This window comes from Chroicocephalus ridibundus, chromosome Z, assembly GCF_963924245.1.
Source record: "Chroicocephalus ridibundus chromosome Z, bChrRid1.1, whole genome shotgun sequence".
Lineage (NCBI taxonomy): Eukaryota > Metazoa > Chordata > Aves > Charadriiformes > Laridae > Chroicocephalus > Chroicocephalus ridibundus.
In genome coordinates this window covers 44,791,636-44,810,671 of record NC_086316.1, presented here as the reverse complement: position 1 = coordinate 44,810,671, position 19,036 = coordinate 44,791,636, and the positions used below count along the sequence as shown (strand labels likewise).

The following is a 19,036-nucleotide window of genomic DNA, read 5'->3' as shown; positions in this document are numbered from 1 at the left end:
GTGCGATATCTGATATTATAAGCACATGTAGACCTTTGAAATTAGCAGGTAATTTAGCTTTGTGGCAAACAGAACACATTCTCAAGTGTCCTTTAAAGAACCTATCCTGCCAAATAAACAGAAAAGGTGTAGTAGATGAACGTAAAAAATGTTTCAAAATGGATAACTTTAACGAGATGAGGACTTGCATAAAGAGTGAAGACCAGTGAGAATATACTGGGACGATGTAACACAGAAAATGCTGTATAAATAGCCTAGTGGAGTTTAGGTGGATTTCAGAGAAATGAAGAAACTTTATTGCAAAGTAGCGTGTGTTAAGTCAAGTGTATCACAGTATGCACAAGGGGGCAGAGTTAGTTTCACGTGTACCCTTACCTCTAGCGTGCCACGTCTTCTGATTACGCAGCTGTGTAACTGTAACATTCCTTGAGCCCAGGTTTATTTTATAAGTGGTTCTGGCTTTTTTACTGATTGTTCTGAGCCTTTCTGTCCTCTAGGTTCTTTTCCAAGCATTTGCAATTTAGGAGGCAGCATAGCAAAAAGGCTCGAAGGGTTGCTGTTAAAAGAAGGAAGCCTAAATTGCACAAGTTTGTATGTCTTTGTCGTACGGTTAGTGACTTTGCAAGAGGAAGAGCATTCTGTCCTACCATGTAATGAGGAACTGACCCTGGTTACAAATTATTATAAGAAAGTTACAATTTATTGTAAGAATGTCTATGTGTATTTAAATAGTCTGCTTCTGGTGCTGTATTTCTTGTGTTGTCTCTCCAGATCTCCTCTGTCTCTATTGAGATTTGCAGATTAAATACACAGAATAAGAACTGATCTCCGGGATGGAAATAAAACATTGTATATTATTCATTTCTGATCACAATTGCAACTGAAAGTATCTACTATTAACCTTGGGCTTGATAGCTGCATAAATATGATACAAGACTGCACTATCCCTTTCTAAAATATGTGCTGGAATGATCATCAGTGAAGTTGTATACTGTGTTGCTAATTTTCTCATGATATGCAGTGTTAGTATAGAAGTCATTGGTTTATTTGTTCCCTTCGCTTACAGTGGCATTGCTGTAATTTGAAATGGTCCTTCTTTTTGCCTCTTAGGCAAGAGCTTAGTTCCATACACAGTATTTTTTGTTTATGTTTTTTGTTACATCTCCGGAATAATTTTTTTTAAACGCCCTTGATTGCATTATCAGAATTAATTTTTCTTTGTGTCTGTTCTAAACTGTGTTTCTTAAGGAAAACTTTTTAGCCAGAAATTATTAACTTCCTAGGAATTGGTGTCCACATACTTTTGTTATTTTTACAATCTGTCCTGGTTAAAAGATGACTAGAGATGAAAAAAAAAACAAACAAATGTATCTTCTGTGTTCATGGGTGACCATCGCATCTGAGAATTTACATAATCCAACTTCTTTCTTCTTGTCACTTGCAGGCAGAAATTGTCAAGAGGCTGAACGCTATATGTGCACAAGTCATTCCCTTCCTGTCCCAAGAGGTAGGTGGTCATTTGTAGTGGTGCCGATCTGAACAGTTGCCACATCGCATCTGTTAGAAAAGTGGGGCTTGGTGTTGAGGCTGTTTCTTTATGAATCTCTTGGTGCTTGTAGATGACTTTCCACTGTGCTGTTATCACTGTAACGTCATTACCTTCTCCAAGTCCATTATGATACCATTTAAATATATTTATGAAATAGAAGGTGTTGCAATGTGCTGAGCAAAATTTTAGTTGTTTAAATTTAGTTGCATGTACAATGCAGTTTTTCTTACAATTATGAGTTTGTTGTCTGAAATCAGAGGTTAGCTTGCAAAAATGCTAGAAAGGCATGATTTATGCTACATTCTTGGCAGCAAGCATTAAAGTTCGGCAGAAACTTCTATTTTGGTATACCGACTAGCGATGTTCAACACAGTAGGCATACAAATGCAGCTTTTTTTCTGCCTTTTTTCTCTCTACATCCCAGATTACTTATTACCTTAAATCCTTTTATGTTTTCTGTGTATTTGGGGAATACAGACAGAAGATTGAAACTCGCTGTGAGCTAATTTCTCTAAGCACTAATTTTCTCCAAATTACGATTTGCTGGTATTATCTTGAGTGCAGCGTAGATACTTTGAGGGGCACTGGGATTTGGGGGAGTTGGTGGGAGCTAGCGAGGGAGCCTTGGAGCCACAGGCATGTGTGAAGTAAAATGAAAGCGTGGTTCATGAAAGGAGACCTCGGGTGCGTGGCGGCTTCCCCTGCCCACCACGCTGGAAGAGAGGGTCTGGAGGCTGGGTTCTGCTGGCGCAGGCTGGCATGCATCTATGTAATGCATGGTTTCATTTCAGTAGAATCTGTAGCTGAGAAGTCAAAGCTGGAAGGTGGGTTTCTGTGCATTGCATCCATAAAAGATCGTGCCTGAGAACATGCTGCGAGTCTTTCGCCCACCTTTTCAGTTGTTCTGCAAAGCACTTTCCGAGAGATCTGCCCATCCTGCTGCAAACGAGAGGCTGCGTGCTGGGTATTAGCATCCAGCGAATGCGCCGCGTGTGTGCGTCTGTGTGTGTTTGAAATGAGAATAACACTATCAAAACTAGAACCTGACAATGTTCGTGAGCACTGCTGTACTCTCTGCTTATAAAGATGGATTTGTGGAAACTAAATGATGTGTAATGATCTAGTTACATCGCTGGGGGACCAGAATTCAAGTCCTGCATGGATCTAAAATGAGTAGCTGTTGATTTTGTACTTTGACTGCTGCAGAATCTCTGTACATCTGGTTATGGGGTTTTATTTGCTAGGGTTTTATTTGCTAGGCAGGAATAGCACAGCATATAAAAATGAGGTGTAAAGCTGATTCATACTCATGTTAAAGTGAGCACTAAAATGACACAATTTTGTGACAAAGGCGGGGTGAGTACTTGGCAGGCAAAGCTATGATCTTGGCAAAGACACGGGATCAGCATTTCCACAACAGAGACATCTTTAGAGTATGTGATACCATGTTTAGAAACTTTGCACCAGTATACTACTGCTGGTACTGGTACAGCTATTTTCAGCTGAAATGCTAAACAAAATTTTCTTACCCTGTACAAGTAAGTCACACTGCTCTGCTTCCACAAACCCACCCCATGTGCTTTCTTGGAGTAGGTGTTTCTTGCCAGTTAGACAAGCGAAGGGATTACATGGGCTTAGAATACATTTGAAGAAAGATCTGTTTGATTCACAGTGACTGATAGACTTTGGCCTTTGATTTTGGAAACCCTAGCCTCCGCCTCCTCTACATGCTCATGTGGAATTAAGAAAAAAAAAAAAAGGCAAAAAAAGAGAAAAAAATGGCAGTAGGTTTTTGAACTTTGATGTTAGTAGCATCCCACTCAGTTGAGCGTGGGCTCTGTCCTTTTTCTCTGCTCCATATGCATCGTGCTCTCCTGTCCCCAGAGCTGAATTGCCCTGGAGTCACTCTTCTGAAAGGTGATTGATACTGGTACAATGTAAGTCCCTGCCTTAGAGGGAGGACCCCTGTGAAGGCTGCGCATTGTTCTTCCTTCTTTTCTTCCATTGGGAAGAATCTCCCATGTGCTCATATGCCGTAACTTGGGAACTGTGAGCCGAGGGATCGTAGTTTAAGTAATCATTGTTCAGCAATCTCCTGGCCATCAAGCTAGGCATGGAGAGCAATTTTAAAGTAACTCTGGATTTGGCCGTTGCAGTAGCTTGTCATTAATACGCCCATTGTAAGAAGTACGTGGGGGAGACAACTGACATGATCCAGATTGTAAATTTAGAGAATGGTGGTGTCCCACTTCTGTCATGGGTACAGTACTACCCAGTGTAAGTACTTAAGTGCGCCAGCATCAGCGTGCTTAATGACTGCTGTTTACTTCGTTAGGCTTTAGATCAGAGCTTTGAGTTAAGCAGTTTTAGATCTCAAAACAGCTCTTGTACAGCTTCTGTGCCTCTGCTTTTTAAATATGTGGCCCATAAAGTTTCCTTCACCTGTTTGTATGTCTCATTTACCAAGTCTTACAGCTCCTCCTCTGTGCGTGGTGCACCATGTCAAAGCTCTTTGGGCTATAGAGGAGATGGAGAGGTCAAAAGAAGTTCACAACTTCAGCGTTTTTACGTGCATTGACAAAGACAAAAGGGAGCACTTCCAAAAAGCCAGTGTACATGTTCATCTCGTATGGAGGGAAGTATGCTTTTTAGTTCACCTACCAAGAAGGGAAGGGGATTAGATAGCAGAGAGGGACTGAAAGGGGAAGCACAAAAAAACTTTTCACGTGTCTTGACAGTGTCACTGATAGTTTTCATATTGGGGTTAGGAAAATCTTGGTAATTCTTTGACCTCTGTTAGTGGAAACACTTATTTAAATCAGTTTATATTGGCGTATGCTAATGAGGCAAAAGAGAACTGATTTGAGTATTCTGCTAGTCTTGGTTTCTGTCTAATTTGTGTCTTTAAAAAGTGAGTGTCTTAATGGAAGCCTCTTTATTTCATCATCTAGATTAATAGAGAATTGAATTGCAGCATGCTTTTGCTGTTTATGCATTTTGCATACAGTCTAATTGTGGAATAGTGGCTGAAAAATGTGATCAGCCTCCTTTGTATTGTGCCTGAGGGAAAAATGAACAAAATACAGTGGTTACATGCACTGATGGCAACATTATTGCCTCATAATAGCACCAGGTTAACTTGTCTTATTGCTTGTTAACTTTGTAAGGAATCAATGGCTTGTGATAACTCACTTAGAAGTAAGAAATTGTGGCCAAAATCGCTAGAGATCTCATGAAAAGGATGCAATTATAATACATCACCATACTGTCTACTGCTGCATGTTTTGTTTCAGGGGGCAATGCAGTAAAGTATTCAGGAAGTTCTCTAGGCTTCAGTCAGTTTTACTGTTCTGTATGTCATCTAAGCATATATTGAAAATAAAGTTCCTAGCATGCCTAAATATGCAGCCAAGCGATACCTTGTTTTTACATTGACTCTGACTTAGGCAGACTGAAAAACAGCACCAAGAGATACAAGCTTCCCATGTTGATAGGAGTGACTTTGTGACTGAGGCATGAGATGGACCTCAGGGGCTATGTGTGTTCAATTTCTGCTGTGGTTGCAGGCTTCCTGTGTTGCAACAGTCATTTCCCACCTCCCTGTGATGTTGTGAGATACCAGTGTGCTCAAGTAGTTCCTATTGCATAAGGTGAAGGGGGCGCCTGCAAGGGTGTAGGTGAATACTTGGGAGGTTGTTACGATTCAGTTGATGTAGTTTTGATCTGCTGCAGCTGGTATAGATGGTTTGATGTTCATATCATTGAATGATGTAGCCAGTAAGGTGCAATTCATTTTGGGTCTAAAGCCGTAGATCATGCCCCTGCTAATTTCCGCTGCTTCTCCACTGAGTTTACCAGCTGCAGTGCAGTGTGACACTTACACAACCCTGCGGCTTTCGAGTTGGGGCTGGTTCCTCTCTGGTCAAAGTGGTGTGTGTGGCTGGCTGCAAGCTGTGGCTATCATTGTGGGGCCCTGTGGGCTATCAAGTGCTGAATGGCCTCACGTGCTGGATAGTGGTATTTGTTCAGTGTGGCTGGAGGTACTCATATACCATGGCTACCTTCTTTTGAGTAAATATTGTCTGCCTTTATATTCATGAGACACACGCAAGCTGGCTGATTTACAGCTAACGATGTAGTTCTGACAACCTGGAGCTCAGCACAACCTGCAAAAGCTGCTTGAGAAGCCAGACAGATTTTCACGGTATTGTCCCCTGTCAGCTTCCATGGAAGCATTACGTAGGCTGAAGGAGGCTGTAATAAACTTTTTTCAGAAGGTGCACTTTCTGTTCCAACTGCCAGTGAACTAGCTAACAACAAGCTACAAGGGTTGCTCTGTATTAGGGATCTTCAGTTCCGTGTGCAAGATAAAGTGGTCAAATATACTTAGAAGTACAATAAGATGCCAAGCACTGGCATGCATACGCACAGACAAACATACAAAAAGGAAACGCTGCATGCAGTCCTTTCCTTTCAAACACTTTAATATTAGTTGATGGTTTTCCTTTTACAAGATAGACATGGGCCATAATGTGCTTGCTCTTCTATGTACATGCATTCCCTAGAGGTGCTTCTAAAGTCCACTAAATTTGGATGAAGACCATGAGATCCATTATATAGAAGCAGAGCAGGAGTCCTTACCTGCTGTTCAAAGGGAAGTAGTTGTTAGTGATAGAGATGTAATAGGCTGAGAAGACAAAATTATTTTCCCCCGTCTTGCCCCAGACTAGAGCTGAAACAGTAAGTACGAGGAAGCTGTCAGATATGTGTTAATCCTTCTACCAAGGAAGGCATTTTATTAGCAATTTATGCATATATTGTATTGTTAATAATGTTCCTATGTTTTTACAAAATGGTTATTATATCATGTCTGAGTTACAGTGCCTGGGTGCAGCGCACCTGCTGGTCCCTTTTGGTTTCCTAAGTGTGTGCTGTTCTCCATGGTAAAATGTGTGTTTGCTCTCCGGTTCCCACTAGTGTTTTTGGCACGGCCTCGTCTCATTGTGCTGTCTCTAGATCCAGCTTTTCAGAATGGCAGCGCTGCAGCTCTTAAGGAAGACCACGTCTGTACTCCCTCTAAACAGATCATACAACAACAAAATATCATGAATAAAACCTAGCAGAGCCCGCTTGCTTCTGCAAAGTGAATTGTTCATTGAGTTTTGCTCTGGATGTTGTTGGCAGGGCTGGAGACAGGCTGGAATTAGGCGGTTTTTTAACACCAGCATCTGTGCGTGAGCGCCGGGGGAATTTCGGCCACTCGGTTGCTGTCAGCACAGCTCCCCAGGCCATTAGGAGCTGCGGGGAGCTCTGACATGGTATAAAAAGCCCAGGTATTTTCCACCATGCTGCAATGCCTGTGCAGGAGCCAGGGCCAGGTGGCAAGTCAATGCGGTGAGACAACGCGATGGTGAAAAAGTCTTCAGCCTTCTTGTGGTCTCTGTTGCTGCTACCCACCGTGAGGCTGAAAGGAGGTGATTTTCCAACACAAGGCAAGTGCAGACACACTGCTCATTACGGAAAGCAAAAAGGGGTGAAGAGAAGAGACAGGGAAGAAGTTAAAAAGGAGAAACGATACTAGTCTGCGTGACAGGCAGGGCAGGGTATTGAGTTCATTGCTCTGGCCTGTTAAATGCAATGCAAAATACTGTTTTCCCATAACTGAAGAAAATGGGTCTGTCATTTGCTTGTGTGCACAGAGGAAGGCTAGCATTAAATGTGTGTGAAAGCTGCAACCCTGTGTCTATATTTGGTTGGGAAAAAAGTAACCTTTTTTTTTTTTTTTTTTTTTTTTCACCGTGTTGTTGCTGTTTTTGCTTGGCTGTAAATCGCTGTGTGATCACTTGATGGGCAGGCTAATGTGTACTGCTCGGTTTTAACATAATGCTGCTTGTTACCGGCGTGCTGTCCGGGGAAGGCGTTCAGGCAGGTGCTAAGCGTTGGAGCCATCCATCCTTGGGTACCGGTGACAGCTGGGCCGGCCAGATGCCATTCCTGGTGCCCGCTTGGGCTCTTTCTCTGTGTGTAGAGTCCTCCACCCCATTACCAGAGACGGGGTCGGTAACGTAGAGTCCTCCACCCCGTTACCAGAGACAGGGTCGGTAACGTGGAGTCCTCCACCGTGTTACTGGAGCTGGGGTCAGTAACGTGGAGCCCCCAGCTCGCCCCAGGTTCAGAAACGCTGGGGAGCAGCTGGTGGGCTCTGCCGCACCACGGGGAGACTCTGCATCCACTGGAGTGTGGGGCTTGTGCCTGCGACTGGAGGTAGCCCCGGGGTCCCCCGTGGGGTTTTTGGGGAGCTGAGTTTGGTTGCTGTGGTGAAGTGGAAATGAAGTGATGGAGAGGCTAATTACAGACTGTCTATTTTGGGTCTTTTGCATACTACGCCACTGAAGATTAAATCAATGTTAAAGCAGCTAGCAATGGGCGAGTTTTAATTGTCTCTACCGTACCTAATTTAGGTTCAGCTTTACAAGGCCCATGGGTTTTCTCCTCTCTGTGAAGGCATGATCCCAAACCTATTAGAATCAATGAAAAATGCCTTGTGTGGATGCTTAGGGAATTTCTGTCTTACGTTGCTTTCCAGCAGAAATCTTAAAGTGAGATTTTGGCACTCTACCCCTCCACCTTCTCTTCCCCTCAGCTGGGAGAAAAATAATGTTTTTCTCAAATACTCCTCAGAGCCATTCTTTGTATGTTTGCTGTAAATGAATGGAAAACATTCGAATTCTTGTGGAGTTGACTTATTTTTACAAAAGCTGGATGAATATTGGCATAAATTCTACAATAACTTTGATGTTTTCAGGACAGCTTTCTGTAGGTCCCTCAGAAGTTTTTTTTTCTTCTCCTGCCCGTAGCCCTTGGAACAGGATTTAAGTAAATGGGTATTGGAATTGAACGCTCATATATACAAATCAAGAGCTCGGTCGCTTTCTTTACGTCAGTGCAAAAGGCATTGCCTAGGAAATGGTAGGAAATCAAAGACAACTGTAAACTTCTTAGTAAATGATGTTATTTTTAATAATTGTAAAGATTTTTAAAACCCATTTTTTGGGGTTCTTTTTGGATGATTTGATCAAAAATGCTATGACCCATATGTGGTGTGGCTGACCTCCACCAGAAAATGGTGGTGTAATTTTTTATGATCGCCCCATTGCAGTACAGAGCCACATGTCATTGGGCTTTCAGCTACATAATCAATGAAAGCTGTACCTGTCCTGAACATGGGATGACCTGGAGATGATAACACATTGTCAGGAACTTGAGGTTTGAGTATCGTAACTTCCTTTTTACTGGTTATCTGTGATGGTGATACACCACTGCATTTTTTAAATTTTTTTTTCTGAGTGCCAAGAATGCATTTGCTCGTGTTTCACCTGCTTTTTGTCCTTTACATTGTCTGCTTATAAGTGACCGATTTGGTTTACGTTAGCACTGTAGCTTTACAGAACTCTAAATGGGACTGCTGTGATTCTGTTTGCAGCAGTATGTTATTTGCTCTCCTGGCATTTCCTTTATTTAATTCTTCTTTGCTTAAAAACAAACAAACCTTAAAACCATTTTCTTCCTTCCAGGAGTGTTTCCAAATTGCGTCCTTCGTTATTTGCATTTATCCCATTTTCGTACTTGAGGTCAGCATTTCTTACAGTTACGGGTGGATTTTTAGGCTTGCATTTCCTCACCCCAAAGGCTTTTATGGGAGAGAGCTTAAAAGAGAAAATGCTATTTTTGTTTGTGCATTGCACTGAGAACCAGCAAATCTGAGACTGAGGAGCCCCTGAGCTAGCAGAGCCTTTCCTTACAGCCCCCTCTCCCAGCAGGGCTCAGGGCGCTGCCTGGGGCGTCTTTATGATGCTCTTCACCTGCTGTTGGTGTTGGAAGAAGTCTTGAAGGTTTGGATTTACATAAAAACCTTATTTTATGCAGCTTCTGCCCCTGCTAAGAACACATGGGAGGTATTTCTGCATGGTCTGTACCTTGTCTCCTCTCTGCCCGTGTACGCAGGCATGGGGGGCAAAGTGGAGGCTTTAAGAGCCCCCTCTGCCCTTTCCTTAAACTTTCTGCCAAAGAACAGCTGGACGTTGGTTTCGATACAGAGCTGATGTTTCATCGTTATGGTTTCAGCAGCCCTTGAGATAGGCAAGAGCTCATTCCTCTCTCGCTTTAACCTGTGGCTGTAAATCAAAGACGACTCACTCCCAGAGCCAACCCACTCACTGTTCTCCCTGAGCGCCCCCCCCCGCCCCTTGCACCAATTTGTTGCGTGTGAACCTGATCCTGTGAGGCTAGCTCTGCAGATGAATTTGCCACCAGTGGAGCTCCTAACAGCCACTGATCTGTTTGCAAGATGAGGACCTTATTTTATTTGCAGTTGATGTTTTCAAATAAATATCAATCAGTTTTCAGCATACAGCAATTTTGCATTTACTGCAGGAATACAGTATCACTCAAACTGAGATAATATAACCACTGAAGCTTGTAAACTGTGTTGTTAATTAGACCATGTGTTTTTGATGGACTTTTTAAAGCTATTAAAATTTACATGTTGGGGATTGAAATAATTAGTTCTCTTTCACGTGTTTGACAGAATTGTGAATGGCATTTTAGATTTCTTTCTTACGGTTGAGCTGCTTTGAAATGTACCTAGAAGGAGAATCTGTATATCCTTCAGTGATGTGGGTGCCATGCGCTTGTTGAAAATACATACCTTTCTTTTTCAGTATGCTTTAAAAAAAATAAAAAAAATCAAAAAGTTTCCTTAGCTGTAAGGAAAAGTGGCTTGCATTTTAAGTTGGCGTGCAACTTCAAGAGCACACTGTGCTGATGAACAAAAGAAAGACAGTTCCCCGTTTAGCCAGGCTGTAAAATAGCTCTTTGGAGAGAAAAGGTGTAATTCCTGGCAAGTAATAGCATAAAAAAAATCCTCCCCTTACCTGATACTCTTGCAGATCAACACAGAATGTAACTGCCTCTTAGAGACGAATTATTTCAAGCCCTGCATGTGTTTCAAAAGCAAGGAAAAAAGATAAAAGGAAGCATCTGTACTTCATAGTTTATAAAATAAATAATTTTTTTCTGTGTCTGATCTTCATTTACAGCACCAGCAACAAGTGGTGCAGGCTGTGGAGCGTGCCAAGCAAGTGACCATGGCAGAACTGAATGCAATCATTGGGGTATGTGGTCTTTCCGTTTTAGCTCTAATAGTGTTTGTAAGTAGCTTTTCTTTTCTGTTCTGTCTTGTATGAACCCATTGCCATCAGGTGGGCAAAGGCTGTGAGCAGTTCAGTAGCTTGATCTTCATAAAAGCTGGTTACTACATGAAAACTTTTGCTTGCACTGTGCGGAGAAGACTAATGGGGTAATTAATGTCCGTGTTGCATCCATTCCCTAGAGCTGGGTCAGTATCGGGGTTTTTTTGCTGTCCTTTTTAAGTAGCATTGCTTCCGTTGCATACTGCATGCTAGTCCGCTTCCTTAGCCACCGTCACGGGGAGCATTCATGTGACAGCCGGTGCTGTAGGAGGGTTTTTCCCACCCCTGCTGCCCACATCTTTTTCTGGGTAGTGGCTCAAGACTGAATATTCACCACACTTCTTATTTTTACATTAAAAAATAGCTGTTACTTTTTTTTAAAAAAAAAAAAACAAACAACAAACAACAGCCAACCAAAATTGACAGCAAAACGACTCGCCACCAGTGCCCTCATAGATGCCATGCTCCAACTCATCTAAAGATATGGGTGTGCGGAGCCCCTCTTGTAAAAGCTTTACTGCCAGTGGCATTAGCCTGATACAGCAGTCCTATGAGGTTTTATGGGTGTGGGCAACCCCAGTGTTTACATTTTACAACTGGAGAGGAAAGGCATAACAAGGAAAGCTGTGGCTGTTCACACTACATAAAATAAAGGTGAGAAGTCATAGCTTAATAGCACATTATTCACATGTATAATTATGCAGCTGGTGCAAGCAGTTGTTTAAGTTATTCTAATGAAGACACTACAACTGTACTTCCCATCTTCTGCGCCCTCCCAAATGCTTTTTCTTTTGTGTATAGATTATACATAAAAGTCTTTTCCTTTTTTTTATTCAGTGTATCAAACACACTTTGAAATGCTAATTATTCCATTTACTTTCATTAAAATTCAAATTGCTGAGTGAAGATGTGGATAAGGGTCGCCGAATAATCAATCTGAAGTGAAGATATTGCTTCAATTATGCCTCTGTCTTTTAACAAGGAAATCAGGACTCTCTGATCATTGCTGATGGTAGTGTAGAGCAGCGGTCTGATTGTAGCTTGTTTTTAATAGGCTGTTTCTAACTCTGTTTTGTATCCCTCTGACCACAAGAAAACACTGGTAGTCAATTAGGAGATATAAATGGAAAAGAGTAACCTTTATTTCCTCTGAAGTGCCCGTTAGAAAGAAGGGGGTGAATCGGAGCGAGTCGTGTAGAATCATGAATAACATTTGTTGTACGTCTTTTACGCTCCAGTGGGGAGAGTGGGAGATGAATAATTTCCCAATTAGTTTTCATTACCTAACCAAAAATATTGCCTTCTATTAACATTCTTTGCGTAAAGTAAGTAGCTAAAGGTTGGCTTCTTTGTTAAAGAAGTTTTTATATGCATGTGCTGAATGTGTATACGTAGGGTGTGTATATATGTGCACGTACCGTTTTGTGTTTGTGTGTATGTGCACACTCACGTCTATGAATACTTCACGGTCTGTGTACCTTTTTGCCATTCACCTTTGTATGTATGAGGGAGACTGCGAAAAGCAATTTGCTTTCAAGTAAAGAATAAGTTGATTGATGTAAAATACGTGATGTTATGGATACCGGCTATTGCGCTTGTTATTTAAGTTTATCCTGCTTTCACAAACCCCTAAACCACACAGAATAAATACAAACAGACTAGACACTTGTCTGGGAGCCTGGCAGTAACTTCTGTTGGTGTTGCCCCACCAGACAGAAGTAAATGTTCTGTTTGTTGCTGTCTGAATTTATCTCCTTAAGTCAATTGAAATTGTATTGCCTCAAATTTTCATAACATCTGAATTTTGGTTTTGTGCATTAAAATGGGACAGCCCTCACCTCCCTCACAAGACTGATTTTTACTTTGCTCTATTGTCTTTTTTCACTCTCCTGTTTTATGTTGACTTAGGAAGTGCTGTTTGGCCCTCTCTTTAGTTTTAGAGAAACAGGAGCAATACGGACTGAAAATTTTGTGTTCATCAGGTTTAAAGAGAAGTAATCTAACCCAATCTTTAAGACATTCATTTAAAAAATGGACTAAATAGGATAGCAAGTTATCAAAAAAGCTTAAGTTCTGGTTGCATGAATACCCACAATAATGTTATGTCTGCACTTAGAGAAAATGTAGCATGGGACTGAAAATGGCTTGTCAAGTGAATACCAATAAAAATAAAACAAAAAACTTAATTAGAAATCATGGCTTTTCTATATCTCTAATTATGTTGTCTTATATTATTTTGCTGTTTGGTAAGTCTGACAGAGTTTGTGTTCTTTTAACCCCGGGATATTTTAAAAGCTGCCGAAGTTTGTTTGCTCTCTACATATTTTTAAAAATATATCTTTTAGTTACCTATCGAGCTGTGTATCAGGTGAAGACAGAAGCAGCATTTGAGTTTTTGAAATACAACTGTAGCTTAAGTTTCTGTGTGCTTTGGGTGCCTTATTCCATTCACCTCACTCATGCCAAACCCCTTTGGTTCGAACGGAAGAACGCTGTGTTTGAGTTTAAAATGGATTTTACCAGAACGGAGGATGGCACAAGAAAAGAATCAAATGTGTGCAAATCATGTCTCTCTCTGTGTTTCACATGTATATATTTTTGTATGAATGTGCTCTGATTTAATGGAATCTGATGAAGCACCTTTTAACTTTGCAATATTATTCTATCTTCATTGGTAAATGAACCAAATCACTGATCCGTGCAGTTTAAATGCAAAATACTGAAGTGAGCCTGGAACCCGGAGAGACTGCTTGTTCTCCTGACAATAAACTAGTTGTGTTTAATGGAATGAAACACAGTTATAATGACTTCTTTCACAGGTCATGTTCAGTTTAAAACTGTTGACGGGCTGAAACAAGTTAAATATCATTTATCTTCTTCCAGAGAAATGCGGAGAGAAAAACTAAACCACAACTAGGTATCATAAGCATGCTGCAGGACTGTAAATCTGCAGGCATCCAGGCTCCACATCTGGTGTTTGCCGTGGATGGTATGATTCGGCATTCTTGCTCGGAGCGATCTGTAGTGCACATCCAGAGCTCCTTTCCAGGTTGGGTGTACTGGGATGAGCAGTGTCATGTACCCGGTTGATCTTGTCGCGTGTCATAGCTGCCGTGTTTTTAAATTACAATCTGCAAGATCACACTGTTGGAACAACAACACACAAATTGTAGCCTTAAATCAGTAGTATGATCTAATTAGGAATGATGTTTTCATTTCCTGTATTATTAAATTGAGTCGTCTAACTCTCTTAAAATGTTTAGGCTTGGGGTTTTTTTTTTGTTGTTTTTTTTTTTTGTTGTTGTTGTTTTGGTTTGGTTTGGGTTTTTTTTACATCCATTATAGTACATAATCGGAACATGCTGTGTGAATGCAGTTACGTTTTAATAAGGGAACCAGGGAATTAAATTGTAACTTTATAAGAATTTTATCAGAGTCTATTTTTTTTTCCTCTTTTTAAAATAGTCAGTTTTCAACTGCAGTTGGGTAGTAAGGCAGAAATGGAGGCTACTTGCTTGTGTGCCTGTTTATCACACGGAGAGAGATAAATGTACCAAAAACTTAAGAACAGGTATGTGATGGTGTTCAAAGAAAATGCAGTTTAGCGCAAGAAATGCTGAACCTCAATTTTTAGCAGTGACATTTTAATGATAGGAAGTCTGCAAAATTATTTGCCATCAATTGTGAAGGCAATAACAAGCCTTGGTGGTTTTTCACACCCTCTGTGTTAAGTGCTTTCAGAATGACAGCGTAAACTGTGTTGGAGAACTCCAAGGAAGTAAAACTGATTAAAATGTTCATGCTTGAATGGTGCTGATGGAATAGTTCATTTGGACTTTCTCTACCTCCTGCAGCTCAAGCTGAAATATTAAAATTCAGTGGATTTAAATCTCTCTCCCCTCAGCTCAGGAAAAAAACATTACATTTTAATAGGTTTTAAACTCATAATTCATTGGTTTGGAGCAGCACTATTAAATCTATTTAAATATTACTTGTATTACTAAGGAAATGATTTAAATTATTTTTCCTTTACCATTCTATACATCTTGAGTGAAAAAAAATGGCTTTAGTTTAATTTTTAAGCATTTTGTTTTATTATGTCACTTTTATTATCTTCTTTAAAAATAAGCAAATGGCAGTTACTGGAAGAAAGGACTCCTTCTGTATTGTTACATATAATCATCAAGCTATAAAGTTCCCTCTTTAATACACTGCTTGTCAAAATTTCTACCCCGCATTTGAGGCTGAGGTGCTTGTTTGACCCATCTTGAAAGGTGTGTAATTTTTGGTTGCTTTCAAGCGAGTAGTCCATTTTACAGCCGTGGAGAGCAACACCCGCTTTTTAAAAATAGCAGTATGCTGTCACAGGCACGGAAACCTCTGAAAGCGGTGCGGTGCAGGTAAACCGCACAGGAGTTGTAAGGAAAACTTGGCATCAGTGCATGCTGCCGCTGCCGTGGCACCACTGGTCCAGGGCTCCTGCAGCCATATGCCGACGTGCTTTTTTGTATGGATGTAAAATGTCCAGAGGCATCTCCCCACTCCTCACACAGGGTGGGTTGTTTATCATAGAATCATAGAATGTGTTGGGTTGGAAGGGACCTTTAAAGGTCATCCAGTCCAACCCCCTGCAGTAAGCAGGGACATCTTCAACTAGATCAGGTTGCTCAGAGCCTCATCAAGCCTGGCCTTGAATGTCTCCAGCGATGGGGCCTCCGCCTCTGGCCAACCTGTTCCAGTGCCTCACCACCCTCATTGTAAAGAACTTCTTTCTAATGTCTAATCTAAACCTGCCCTGCTCTAGTTTAAAACCATTGTCCCTCGTCCTGTAGCTACGTGCCTTTGCAAACAGCCCCTCCCCAGCATTCCTGTAGGCCCCCTTCAGGTACTGGAAGGCTGCTATAAGGTCTCCCTGGAGTCTTCTCTTCTCCAGGCTGAACAGCCCCAGCTCTCTCAGCCTGTCTTCACGGGAGAGGTGCTCCAGCCCTCTCATCATCTTCGTGGCCCTCCTCTGGACCGCTCCAACAGGTCCATGTCCTTCTTGTGCTGAGGGCTCCAGAGCTGGACACAGCACTCCAAGTGGGGTCTCACAAGAGCAGAGTAGAGGGGGAGAATCACCTCTCTGGATCTGCTGGACACGGTTCTTTCGATGCAGCCCAGGATCTTTGTGTACGCTTGCACAGTGAGGAAGAGCAAGGGGTTTTTGATTGAAGTGGTGCAGCTGAGGGACAACATTTTGATTCCAGTTTGCATGGCAAAGTCATTCCTGCCAGGGCACGGGAGCTTTGGGGAGGATGGGGAAGGGCGGTAGAATGAGCAAGTGTGTTGTAGCATGGGGGCAACAGTCACTTGTCTCTCCGGCCCTTCCGTATTGCTTGTTCAAAGGTGTATTAAGCGGTGGTTGAAGCTTAAATGCTGTAAAACGAGCTGTCCACCTGCTGTACGTTGTACACAGGTTGTTACAGTGGGAAGGTGGCAGAGGAGGTTGACTTAATGGGTACCTGCTTTGAGCTGTGTTTATTTGTGTAACCCAAAGCAATGCTGAAATTCATTCCTGCCCGCTTAATTACTCTTGTTTCCTGTTCGTATGTTGAGGATGTGTGATGATAGTGGTCCTGCAAATTTTTTGATGCAGTCTAGTGCCTGAAATTGAGATGTAGAAGGAACTGTAGATATAGAAAGCTGTTGGGTGAACACTTTTGGTTTTGAATTATTTATCTGAAGTGTGACTAGGTTAAAGACACCTTGGTTTTTTGGAGGAAAGAGGTGTTTTGTAGGTATTTTTTTCTTCTCCCCTTATTCCCAGGTGCCAGCTTCAGAGAGAGCCTTGCAGGTGAGGCATAATTTAAATCAATTTCTTCCATAAGCAGCATTATCCTGATTTAAAAAAGCTAAAAAAGAGGCACAGGATCTTTTTAGGGATTTTTGAGGGAATTAATTTGAATGTAAATAATTCCAGGTTCCATACTTACTGAAAAACGCTCAGAGGATGGGTTTTAAATACTGCTGCTCCACTTAGAATGTGCTGCTGCTGTTTTCCTCTTTTCCTCCTATTTCCGATAGCTGTGGTAGCTACTGAATTTATATTGGTCCATCACTATACAAGCAGTCAGTAACGTTGCAGTGTGAAGTGCAGACCACTTACTACATCTCGCTGCCAATATGCTGATGCCAGAGGCGCTGCTCGTTATGCTTAAGTAAGTGCGTATGACATGAGTGTTACGGCTCACATACTATATCTGATCAGGCAGGAGAGCTGACTGCTGCCCCTGTGCTCCTCAAGGTTTTCCAAACCCTGGCACCAAAACTATGTGACCACCATATCTTTTTTTTTTAATTAGGATTAACCAGTGCAGATACGAGGAGTCCTATGGAAAATTTTCTTCATGTCCTACAGCATGAACATATGCAATATTTTATTTATGGCTTATTTTTGTATGTTCTCACTTCACACACAGTGGAAATGAGAAAATGCTGTTGCCAAGGTGGTCTGTCCTCCACCAAATATGGATTTGCCATACTCCATCAGACTCTGTCCATTATGTGTTATATATTACCTTCAGTGATGACCTTATACTGGTGCTTTGGAAAAGAAGAAGAAATCTATACAGGATCTGTTTGGTTTTGAAGTATTGTCAAGGCAGGGGTTTCCCAAAAACGCTTCATTGCACAATGAGCAATGTTTATATACTCGGTGGAGATGCAGCCCATTTAAATAGGTACCCTTACTGCACAGTATAGCCAAAAGACGGTTATTATTATGTCATGGTTTCATACCACAGAGTTCTGTTATCACCCCTAAACAGGGTTGTATATTTGTCATCTAGATGTCTTCCCAACCACTGGGGATCAGGACTCCATCCAGTGGATGAGTTAAATAAGCTTTTGCTTTTCTTCAGGTATGTGAGTGTCTTCAATCTTAAATGTAAGCTAAAGTGAGGGCTTTAGTGCCTAACTGGGATGGACACTACAGTACTGCATAAGGGAAGTATTTCCAGATGTTAAGTTCATCCATGAAGAAGGAATTTAAGAGGTCTTAAATCTTTAAGTTATCTGATATTTCAGGATGCTTGACTTTTGTTAGTGAGACAGTTCCTTGCCTGTTGGCGGGTGAACTTTTCACAGACACTTCCTTAGTATATGAATGCATCACAAGCATTGATGAACTTACTCCAGTAATGTTTCTAAAATAAAGGGAGTACTGTTTTCCCTGTTCTACCTTTGGAAGAGGCTGAGGCAAACAGAACAAGTGGTCCTTCCACAGTCTCGGAGCTGCAACTTAAGTTCAGGTGATTTGATCCTTGTTAAGAACTCCTTCATCAAAGCTGCCGTAACTGGGAAACTGCAATAAAGCAAAAGAAATAACTTTAAATTTCAGTTATTTGATTAACGGGCATGACACGAAAGAGACAGAACACTGCATCTCTCAATGAAATCTGCTTGGAGAGAGACAATGGTATCCACATATCCTAACACCTCATGTTGACCTGTGGGAAGAGGCTGCTCACCACTGAGAAGAGTAGCATTACAGTGCTCTGCACAGGGCCACAGCTGCACCAGAAATGGCAGTCGCTAAAGGTGCAGAATCCAGGCAGTCCAGGTTTTTATCCCAAGCAAAGACAATTTGCTGAAGTCCAACACAGTGTGTGCTTGTGTGTTGTAAGCATGACGAAACACAGGGTTGGTACTTAGAGAGTTATGGAGCCTATGCTTCTCAGTGATTGCTATCCAGAGATTTGACTTGCTAAGGATTGACTTTAAAAGATGCCTTAAAGAAATGCATGTGTGAGATGCACAACATGCATCTCTCTTATGCGAAGACTACACGGCTCTTAGACTATACCTTGCGAGGAAGCTTAGAAGTGAATTATAGTTGCCACATTAAAAACTCTGGTGATAGACTTGCTTATAAATTTAGCAGCTGAGATCTCTCTGTGACCAGTGGCATTACTTAACTTTTCTTCTAGCTTTTATTGTTTGATTCATTATACATCTCAGATGGTACCTTTTTCACTTTTCAGTCATGTTTATGTACCACAGGGTTTCAGAAACTTTTTCATGTCAGGACCCTATAAGAAGGTTATTTAGGACTCTGCTGGGAAAAGTGCATAGGCATCACTCTCATTTTCTAGTTCTAAAGAAAAGGACCAAGATTCACAAGATCACAACAGGGATACCGTTTTCCTACTGTCAGTCCAGAGGAGAGAAAATACCTTCCCAGCATCCATGGGTAGGA

The 19,036-nt window shown here is 41.5% G+C and overlaps 1 protein-coding gene across 3 annotated transcripts in view; it reads left to right on the top strand.

Moving 5' to 3' along the window:
- The window catches only part of LOC134508377 (transducin-like enhancer protein 4), a 99,934-nt gene that overhangs the window by 31,171 nt on the left and 49,727 nt on the right, over window positions 1–19,036 (top strand). For all 3 annotated transcript variants that reach the window (XM_063319919.1, XM_063319917.1, XM_063319920.1), the window contains 2 exons: window positions 1,445–1,507; window positions 10,648–10,722. In XM_063319919.1, coding sequence (XP_063175989.1) covers window positions 1,445–1,507; window positions 10,648–10,722 — 138 coding nt within the window. The remainder of the gene's footprint in view (window positions 1–1,444; window positions 1,508–10,647; window positions 10,723–19,036) is intronic.